Consider the following 10,445-nt stretch of genomic DNA (forward strand, 5'->3'; position numbering starts at 1 on the left):
TGTATCTGACGTCACTTCCCATTACGCGCGGAGGTCCCGGAGTCGCCGCCAAAAAGAATCTTCCAGCGTGTGTTAGGATGGTGTCGGAGAAGGAGGCAGCAGGTATCCGCAGGTTCGTGTGTGGTCAACTCCGTGGCGAGGCAGACCTAAGGTACAGTGGAAGCATTAAAGACGTGTTTGTGCTAACAATAAACGACATGGGCCTAACGTTTTTAGTTAGCATTCGGTTACTTAAACTGAAATCAATGCGATTCGGTTAATGTAGCTGAGTTGTTTGAATACTCCAGCCAGCAGCATGTTGTCCGTTCTAAAAGTAAAAATCAACCCCAAATGTGCCATTTACTACTGAGAAGATGGGACATATTTTAAAAGTATTATATTAACGAGTTCTCTGTTTATTATTGATTTCATTCCTTCGAGACGTTTTCTGATGCTAGCGTATCGATCTTTCAGTGACATTTTGGGTTTTTAAAACCTAAATATTATAGTTTTGCAAAAAGTGCAAGTAGCTTCTCTCGCAGGCATCGATTAGTGCCAGGATGTTATGAAGGATGCTCCCGTTTTTAGATATAATTTTCAGTGTGTTCAAAAGCCTAAACCTCAAATGTGGCAGTTACTGTAAATGAGAGCCTTCCTGCCACTCACAGATGTAATCTTTCTGCTGTTTTATTCCAGCACGCTGACCTTGGGAATTTTAAAAAAGAGATATCAGGCACACAACAAATGTGACTCATTAAGTCCAGAAGTAAAAACTTTAATGAAACAGGTGGTGCAAGAGGAACTGATGAAAATGCAGGTACCTGTTTTTGCTTTTCCGTATAGATAATGATATGCACTGATCAGCCACATCATTAAAGCGTTCACAGACAGTGCAAACTTCTGCTGAGAAACCTTAGGTCCTCATGTGGCTTTTATTTTGACATTTATCATTCATGTAAACATTACTCCATCTCCCAATGGCAACAGCTCTCTCCAACTGCAGAGCCCTTCTCTAGTAGTACAATCCCTCAAACTTGGCTACCTTCAAACTCCTCATATCCTGATTCCATCAAGCAGAGATGATCAAGCATTTGCTTAATTTTTGAGCTGTGCCACATTCAAAAAACACGGATTCAGTGAAATTCAAAATGAAATCATGTGTGTGCAAATATAAAAGATCCTGCCCACACTTTGGCAGAAGAATCAGACTCGCGTTTCATGTTCACATCGATGTAGTGGACGTCCAGAATAGAATCAACCCTTTGGGAAGCACCCATATACACTGAAACAAGCCCATACAGAGAGCATCACTTCTGCAATCTACAGAATCAAAAGCAATCCCAGCATCCACGTGCAAGACGCAACAGAATAGCCCTGTGTAACAGAGGTCCTGTCTCATAGTTGGTAGTATGAGAGGGATACTGTTGTTTTGCAGGTGGTTTTAATTTTGTGGCAGATCAGAATTTATGTATATATAATACATAAAATAATCGTCTATCAGTCTTTTACATTTACATTTTAGTTCTATAGTTATCATCTTTATAATTTGTTGATTTTCCTCATAGGATAATGATGAAAGTGAAAGTGACTCAGAGACTAAGAAGCCCCAGAACAAAAGGAAGAGAGAAAATGGAAATGATGAGGTCATGAGTGAGAGTGAAGATGAATCCAGGGCAAAGAAATCACGAAATAATCATTCAAGCTCATCATCAGGTAGGTCAGTAGTGTCTAATTCATTTTAACTAAGGACAACACTGGGAAATGAAAGCCTATAGACATATACAGTTTGTGCACATCGTTTAGCAAATGAAGCTTTTTAACATGCAGTTTGGTCCAACTAAAGCACCCAAACCTTGCGAGTGCGTTCTGATTACAGACCTGCAGAAAGGATACCCTGCAGCCAGCTTGTAATACCCTGTTTTACAATTTATTTCAAAATGATGGCACAAATGATGTAACATGGAAACAGAAATGATCCTTTGATAAATGGGTACACAGACCTCTGCTTGTGTTCAGTAAAGATCTAGGCTACTGACTCTTCTATCTCATTCGAAATTGTCTGCCTTCAGCATCAACTTCCTTTTTGGTCATATTGTAAGTTAGCTAACTTGTAACCCAGCAGGAGGCCAAAACTGAGCAAGCCAACATGAATTAAGAACCTTAAGCGATTTGTATGGTTATGCAGTATTTTTACTTACTATTAGAAGTAAAGGCAAGTGTATTTGATCATTTCAAGATTGCAATTCAAATATATTTTCTTTGTAAATTATACAATTATGTCCTTTTGTGGGTTAATAATGACAGAATCTGAGGCTCAAGAGGACAACAAAACAGAAAGTGAAGAAAGCAGCAATGATGAAGAAAATGCCAAATCTCAAGCTGATGGTGAAGAGCCAGAGGTGAAAAAATCACAACAAAAGAGAAATGAAAATCGTCAAATTGACAGTGACGAGTCTTCTGATGAGGAACTCAGTGAGGAAAGCAACTGCAGTGACAGTCCAAAGAAAATGGTGAGAAAGAACGTCGAGACAAGAACCAGCAGTGAAGATGAAGGAAGGAAAACACCACTGAGTGATGCAGAAAACGAATCAGTTGGAGACTGCAAGTCAGAAACGAGTGACAAAATTAAGAGTGACGAGTCTTCTGACAGTGAAAAAGGTGATCATGCAAAAAAAAATAAAATTAGTAATTACGTTTGTTGGCACAATATTTAATTGCTTGATATGTGGGGTTTCTGAGTTGGGATCGTCTGTTAATTGGAAAAATGGTGGTTCAATCCCCAGCTTGTACAGAATTGTGGTGTTCAGTGCAAGATGCTGAACCGTGAGTGGTCCCAAGTGTATCTATTGGAGTGTGAGTGTGTAAACGTTAGATTAAAAGCACTTAGGGGCAGGAAAAAAGCGACTGTTTATGATTGGGTGAGTGAGCTTTGTGGTAAGAAAGCACTTTGACTGCTCAATTAGTATAGAAAAGCATTATACAAGTACTAGTCCACTTAAGTTATGATTTACTGATGTGTTGCAGAAGATACAAAAGTGGAAAAGAAAACCAGTGACCCAGACTCAGATTCATCACTACCTTCTTTGGAAGATGAAAAAGAAAATAAGACTGATAAAAAGAAGATGAAGAAGAGTGTGAAGAAAGATGAGAGCACCAGAAAACCAAAGGTGACAGTCAGACGAAACTAAACTTTAACACACATTTAATCTGTATTGTACTTGGTGGTGCACACAACAGAAGCATTCTTTCATATCTTACAAAGGAGAACCTGAATTATTTTGTTTCTGGATGTATCTGATCCTTTAATTAAACACAATACTGAGTAAAGTTTTATAGTTGTGTTTATTTAGCTGCTTTCAATCAAATCTGCAAAACTAGACTAAAAGAGAGAGAACCCTGAAAACTATATAATGTGAGGCTGTAATGAAGATCTATAAAAATATCTTTTTCTTTTCACACCTTGTTTTTCCTCGGCTTCATCCTGCAGTCTGATGACAAATCAGTGGCAAGGCTCAAACGTTACATTGCCCTCTGCGGCGTGAGGAGAAATTACAAGAAACTGCTGGAGGACTGCCGCTCCATCCGCTCCCAGGTGGCTGTTCTGAAGAAGGAGCTTGAAGAGCTTGGTGTACATGGTGAGTAGGAACCCTTTTTTTGTCAAATAAAAATGAAGAAATACATTCTGGCTTATTTGCAGATTTAGATTCTTTAGCAATTACCCAACCCTAAAGAGTGAAACCATGAGTTACCGTTGTTTTCCTATCAACTTGAAACAATCGGGCCATTCTCCTCTGACCTCTGATATCAATAAGTCCTCTTCGCCCAAAGAATTTCCTGTCTAGATATTTTCTCTTTCACGGATAATTCTCTGGAAACCTTATGGATGGTTGTGAAGGAAAATCCCAGTAGATCAGCAGCTTCTGAAATACTTAGACCAGCCCACCTGACACCAACAACAAGTCATTTAAATCATGTTTCTTCCCTATTCTGATGCTCAGTTTGAACTTCAGCAGGTCTTCCTGACCATGTCTACATGCCTAAATGCATTGAGTGTATTAGCTAATTAGATGATTTGTCAGTGAGCAGTTTTATCTAATATAGTTGCCAGCGATCAATCGTCAATCACAGCACACATAGATGCTTAAAGTTAGCCACTGACCAAACACTGCCAGGGGTTTCTTCGAGCTTGATAGAGGAGCCCCAAAACAAAAAACTAAAAGTTAACACCCTATCTCTATAAACATATAAAAAGTTCCCAGGTTTGGTCCATAAACTGAAAAAAACTAAACCTCATTTTTGAATTGAACCACATGGGCAAATCGTCTTAACAGAACTTCTTTTTTTTTATATACTCTAACTCTAAAACATTTTTAAAGTCCATGTAATTCTGCAGATGGAAACTATCTGGTTTCATTTTGTAGTCTATGTGGTTACATTTGCATAGACTTTGAGACTTTAAGGAAATGTCACAACATTGGCTTTTTCCCTCAACAGCAGGGTCATCACATGGTAGCCAAGTTGTTTCCGTATTGAACAAACATGAAAATTAATTGTTGACAGTTTTGAATTTTTTATTTTTTTCATTACGCAGTTTGATGACTTAAAGCTTATTGTCTTCCACACAGGTCAGCCAACTATTCAGAAATGTAAAAAGGTCAGAATGAAGAGAGAGCGAGCTCAAGAACTGGCTGCTCTTGATGTCAACAACATCATTACCACACAAGGTAACCAGCTCTCTTGTCATACTATGACTCCTTCAGAGTTGTTTCAAATAGAGCGCTGTAGACACCATGATTCAAAGGATGCAACTAACGCAAAACAAATTGACATTGTTGTTTATGCTTATTGTTAATCTGATTTAATGATGATTTTAATAACAATTTAAATCTATATTTTTTGAGCAGATATGCAAACAACTGCAAAAATATCTCTAATAGTTTTACGTTTCCTTGTTTTTAGATGGGAATCCTAGACCTTGTAGCTTTGGTTTATTACCTGCTTATGTGGAGAAATGCACAATGCTCATCTTGTGGTGAATACTGAAGTGGTGTAGACAGTAGCGTCAGTTATGTTGCAATTCAGAACCTTTAATATGGTTTCTTCCAAGGTCGACCTACACGCAGGGGAGCCTCAGCAAGTCAGAAACAACAGGACTGTTCGTCCTCTGAATATCAGCGCACTCTAAACTCAGAATCAGACAGTGATCAGGAAAACAATACCCACAGAGGTCGCAGGAAAATGTCAGAATGGGCCAACCTGCAGGGGATCATCAGTGATGACGCAGACAGTGACTGATGAGTCTGGTTCCCCCCCCAGGAAGTGTTCGATTTGTTTGTTGGTTTTTTAATGTTTTGATACTAAGCATAACAAAATTAATCTGACTGGTTTTTTTTTATATGGCGATAACAGTGATCAAAAAGGATATTAATGGTGTTTGAGTGTTAAAATATTGTGAATGCCATTTTGTTAACTGCCATTGTATATCTTTGTTAAATCGTATTTCAAATAAAAATACTATGATTAAAATGGATTCATGTGGAGTAGTAATTTACTTTTATGACTGAAATACTGTTTGTGAGACAGACAAAAGAAAGGGATGTCATTCCAGAGAAAAGATGGCAAAGTTATTGAGATTTTCAAATGTGGCAATATTTGACAATTTATTTTAGAAATAAATTTGTAAACTTTTCACCTTCTGTAACCGTGCTAGATCCTTCTGTAGTCATGAGCAGTTATAAGAGTTTTGAATGACTCCAGTCATTTAATTAACAACAGGTTTTAATTAACATGTTACTGTGGAAGCGTAACTGCACCGGAACTGTCGTAAACTCTTCGCTATACGGACTATTTCGCAGACGGACTGGTCCCACGGTGTAATTTGACCGTTGTCATTTCTGCAGGTCAAGAAGGTATTTCACGTTAATTATTGCAATATTGTTTAGATTTTTCTGTTTTGAATATATAGGAGCACGGCAAAATGATTTCCTCCGATACTACATAAATATTTATTCCCAGCAGACAGCGTAACCTGATAAACTGTAAAGACGGCGTGGATTTGACCGAAGACTGCTGCAGACAGCATAAAATCACAGCTGTTTGCGAAAACTCAGCATAACCTAAAATGTATTTATTTTTTTGGTATTTTCACTGTGACTGTTTATTTAAACCATCTATGTAAAATAAGTCAGTAAATGTACGACTGTTAAATCCTAGCAAAACTTTGCACTTAAGGTTTATAAATATGTAGCTACATGTAATAATCTCTTTAAAAACTATTTCCTATGACACTGAGGTTTCGGTACATGTGTTTACGGAACATTGGGATGACTGCCTTCACAAAGTGGTGTGTTTGTATTGTAATACCCATTCTGAACGTTTAAACATTGCGTCTGACAGATGTCCGCCATATTATAACAATTTAAAAGAGAGAAATGCTTTCAAACAATAAATACTAAATAAAAACAAACGAATCCTTCTGAAAACCTTGGGTGCAGGACACCCAAGACATTTAAGACTTGTAGTACACTGAATCATAACTGTGTTTGTTTGGTGATTATCTTCTGTTTGTTTAAATTAGCATGATGTCCACTGATGTGCTGCTGGGATTTTCTTCTTTATCCATACACCATCTACTCTGTCTGAGCCATTGCATCCTCATCTAAGCAATACATTGTGCATTTCTATTTGAGCTCTGTCCTTTTATTATATTTTCTCCTATTTCCCCCCTGCCTTTTTTTTCTGTCTGTCAGCTTACACTAGTCTATATTACATATAATATAATAACTGAAATAACACAAGTAAAAATGATGAAATAAGCATAAAACAAACACATTAACAGAGGAGCCTTTAGAGATTTTATACTTCACACCTTGAAAAAGCAAAATGCATTTGGCACAACAGCACATTCAGATTATAATTCTGATTGCAAAATACTAATAATTTTAAAAAGTATTTGTTTGGTAGAACAAAAAGAAGAAATATTTCACAATGTTGTGCTTTCGAGTTTTAGTGTGTTCTTTTAATTGAGTTTATGTAAATCCTGCATGGAGGAATGGATGATGACACACCAGATGAGGTTATTGCTGAGTTGAAGTCCAGGCCCATTGGAGGATGGGGTGTTGCTCAGATAGCCGCTGGCACTGGGCTTGCTGTGTATGCCATGTGGGCAGGAATCCTCCAGCCTGGCTTCCGAAAAGTCCCCTTGAAGCTACAGGTTTGTCTACGTTGTCTGAAATAACCTTTTTTATAGCAGTGCTCTTGCATCACTCATTTTTACTTCAGCTCTTTGAAATTTCTCCCAGGTTCCCTACATTCCTGCCAGCAGAGCCCAAGTACAAAATGTGATGACCCTTCTCAGAGGTCGACAGGGAGGTCTTGTGGATTTAGGATCTGGTGATGGTCGTATAGTAAGTATAAACAACATATTTGGGCTGCTTTTTTACTTGCACTGATAAATAACAGGGCTTCGATGTGTTCCTAAGGTCTTGGAAGCCCATCAGCATGGCTTCATTCCTGCTGTCGGTTATGAGCTCAACCCCTGGCTTGTTCGCCTGGCCCGATTTTATGCATGGAGAGCAGGGCATCATGGAAAAGTATCGTATCGACGAGAAGACCTCTGGAAGGTTTGTCACTTGCGTGTGGTATCAGTGATGCTCGCATGCAAATTTGCAGAATTGCTTCACAAAAAATAAATAAATAAATCTCTTGTAAGTAACCAAGCATGTTTATGAACGTTTCCAAGGTTTTTTTTATCCTCATATTAATGTGACATTTAATACTTATGTAACTAAATGCTTCAGGAAAGCCAAATGCTTTATTTTGCTTGAAACAAAATTACTGTTAAAGCTGTTCGCTTATTTATATCCTTCCTTTTATCTCATCACAGGTGGACTTGACAAAATGCAAGAATGTCACTGTGTTTTTGGCTCCTAGTGTGGTGAGTAATATTGTGAACATATACATGAGCTATGAACTGTTTATAATGGGGAAATAAAGAATGAAAAATATTTTGGGTTCATCCAACATAGGATAAAAATAGATGTGGTACAGTGGATTATTGGCAGGCATTAGATAATTTTTATGAACATTATTATTAAGTAGTAGTGTAGTGACCGAAAGAACGAGATCGCGGATACAAGCGGCAGAAATGAGCTTCCTCCGAAGGGTGGCTGGCCTCTCCCTTAGAGATAGGGTGAGAAGTTCGGCCATCCGGGAGGGGCTCAGAGTAGAGCAGCTGCTGCTCCACATCGAAAGGAGCCAGTTGAGGTGGTTCGGGCATCTGACAAGGATGCCCCCTGGGCGCCTCCTGGGTGAGGTGTTCCAGGCATGTCCCACCGGGAGGAGGCCCCGGGGCAGACCCAGGACACGCTGGAGAGATTATATCTCTCGGCTGGCCTGGGAACGCCCTGGTATTTCCCCGAACAAGAGGAGGTGGCTGGGGAGAGGGAGGTCTGGGCCTCTTTGCTTAGGCTGCTGCCCCCGCGACCCGACCCCGGACAAAGCGGATGACGATGGATGGATGGATGGATATTATTAAGTATTGCTGTAATTTTAGCTTTTCTCTTGTGTTTGCAGCTTTCGTTGTTGCAGGAGAAGTTAGAGGCCGAGCTGCCTGATGATGCCTTAGTGGTGGCAGGCCGTTTTCCCTTTCCTGACTGGAAACCTTGCATAATTGAGGGACATGGCGTGGACAGAGCTTGGGCATACAGCGTGCAAGAACAAAGACAGCACACTGTCAACAAAAATAACCTCACAGCCACAGAGTCTTTTACAGTGAACTAACCAAAGCCCTATATATGTATATATATATATTTTTTTTGCTCTCCTACAATTGTAACATGGACTTTTATTAATTTGCTGCTTTTATGACATAAATCACATTCACTGAAATGTGACAGATTTTTTCAACATCTGCAGCAGGATATTTCACACATGCTGCTGTTGCTTTACTCCTCTGTGGCCCGGGGACTGTGTTCACAAACAGAGAGAGAATCCTGTCAGAGAGCTTGAATAATGGTGTACTTATAAAAACAAAGTAATATAATTAATTCATAGTGTGAGTGTGAATGGTTGCCTGTGTCTCTGTGTTAGCACTGCGACAGACTGGCTAATTATTAGTCAGTTAGTCATCTAAGAAGGGAAGACTTTTAAATATTTATCTGCTCTGGAGTTTGCATTGCCACCCATATAATAAAGAGCTGTAAGTAACGTTCTGTTTTTGATACCATTAATTTAACTCTTTGTTGTATGTGTAATATTTGACTTAAGAGAAGTGTTTCAATCCCAGAATGCAGCAGGCTTTTCTGAAGTAGCAAAAGTGTAAATGCTCTGTGAATGTAGATTAAAGGTGCTTGGTGCTGGCAAAAATGTTCTGTGTGTGCAATGTGGCTTCAAGTAACTGAGCACATGGTATCCAAAGTGTCCATGCAGTAACAACAGCACAGTTGTTGTACTATATGCATTGCTGTATTCTTGTATGACACAGTAAGCTTTATAAATGTTATCTACTGTATGTATACATGCATGCATCTATCCTGTGTTGTAAATAATCATACATTGCTCCGTTCTCTAGTGTTTTGTTCTTCTTTCGGCTGCTCACTTTAGGGGTCGCCAAAACAAACGATGCTACTGCTCTATCCCCAGCATCCACCTCTGTCACATCAACCGTCTGCATGTCCTTCTTCACTACATCTATCAATCTTCACTGTGGTCTTCCTCCATGTCAACCTTGCCTCTAACACTCTTACTAAACATCTCAACTTCAGCTCTATCCTGGTCGCTTCCAGTGAAAAGCATAAAATCTTCAGCTCTTTCTTCAGTTTTTTTTGTCAGTGCCTTTACCTCCAAACCATACACCAAAGCTATTATCTTTGATACTTTGAATTTCACTATTGCTTCTATCCTTCTGTCACAAATCACCCCTTACCCTTGTCTCCACCCACTTCTGCCTGCAGTCTCTTCTTTGCCTCTGTTGGGCTCTGTCCATCGCTTTGGATGGTTGAATGGAGGTATGTCAACTTGTCATTCAGACACGTGTTCTGTCTTGCTTCTACTGGCTTTTATTTCACTTTAATTTTCTTTATTCCGGAACATACCTCCAGCCTCCAGCCTGTCCTCAGTGTCCTGCACCACCCACACATACTTCCCTGGCACTCCTGACTTCCTCATGCAGTACCACAGTTCTTCTCTTGGCACCCTATATCATGTGCTTTCACTTTTAACCCACATCCATAGAGACAAAATGCCATTCCTTCTGACCTTCTCTGTACTTCTCCATCAACACTCAAAGCAAAAGTCGCATTTGTAGTGCTCTTTCTTGACATGGAGCTATACTGCTGCTCTAAATAACCTAGCTCCATCAACTCTTTTCCATAGCTTAATGGCATGGCTAATCAGCTTTATCCCTATTTAGTTATTACAGTTCTGTACTCACCATTGGTCTTGAATATCTGTACCAGTACACATCC

General features: G+C 39.3%; 2 protein-coding genes across 2 annotated transcripts; both read left to right on the forward strand.

Annotated features, from left to right (window-relative positions):
* Positions 1-6: 6 nt before the first annotated feature.
* On the forward strand, positions 7-5,509 carry hirip3 (HIRA interacting protein 3). The gene is made up of 8 exons (XM_005753402.1): positions 7-151; positions 676-796; positions 1,545-1,692; positions 2,284-2,637; positions 3,004-3,146; positions 3,467-3,614; positions 4,605-4,703; positions 5,087-5,509. Exons 1-8 carry the CDS (start codon positions 78-80, stop codon positions 5,272-5,274), a joined length of 1,275 nt encoding a protein of 424 aa, XP_005753459.1. The 5' UTR covers positions 7-77; the 3' UTR covers positions 5,275-5,509.
* Positions 5,510-5,831: 322 nt separating this feature from the next.
* Positions 5,832-9,544, forward strand: antkmt (adenine nucleotide translocase lysine methyltransferase). The gene is made up of 6 exons (XM_005753405.1): positions 5,832-5,888; positions 7,029-7,192; positions 7,281-7,385; positions 7,461-7,601; positions 7,865-7,915; positions 8,554-9,544. Exons 2-6 carry the CDS (start codon positions 7,031-7,033, stop codon positions 8,758-8,760), a joined length of 666 nt encoding a protein of 221 aa, XP_005753462.1. The 5' UTR covers positions 5,832-5,888; positions 7,029-7,030; the 3' UTR covers positions 8,761-9,544.
* The last annotated feature ends 901 nt before the right edge of the window (positions 9,545-10,445 follow it).

This window comes from Pundamilia nyererei, unplaced genomic scaffold (genome assembly GCF_000239375.1).
Source record: "Pundamilia nyererei isolate P.nyererei 1_Seehausen unplaced genomic scaffold, PunNye1.0 scaffold00426, whole genome shotgun sequence".
In the NCBI taxonomy this organism is placed as follows: domain Eukaryota; kingdom Metazoa; phylum Chordata; class Actinopteri; order Cichliformes; family Cichlidae; genus Pundamilia; species Pundamilia nyererei.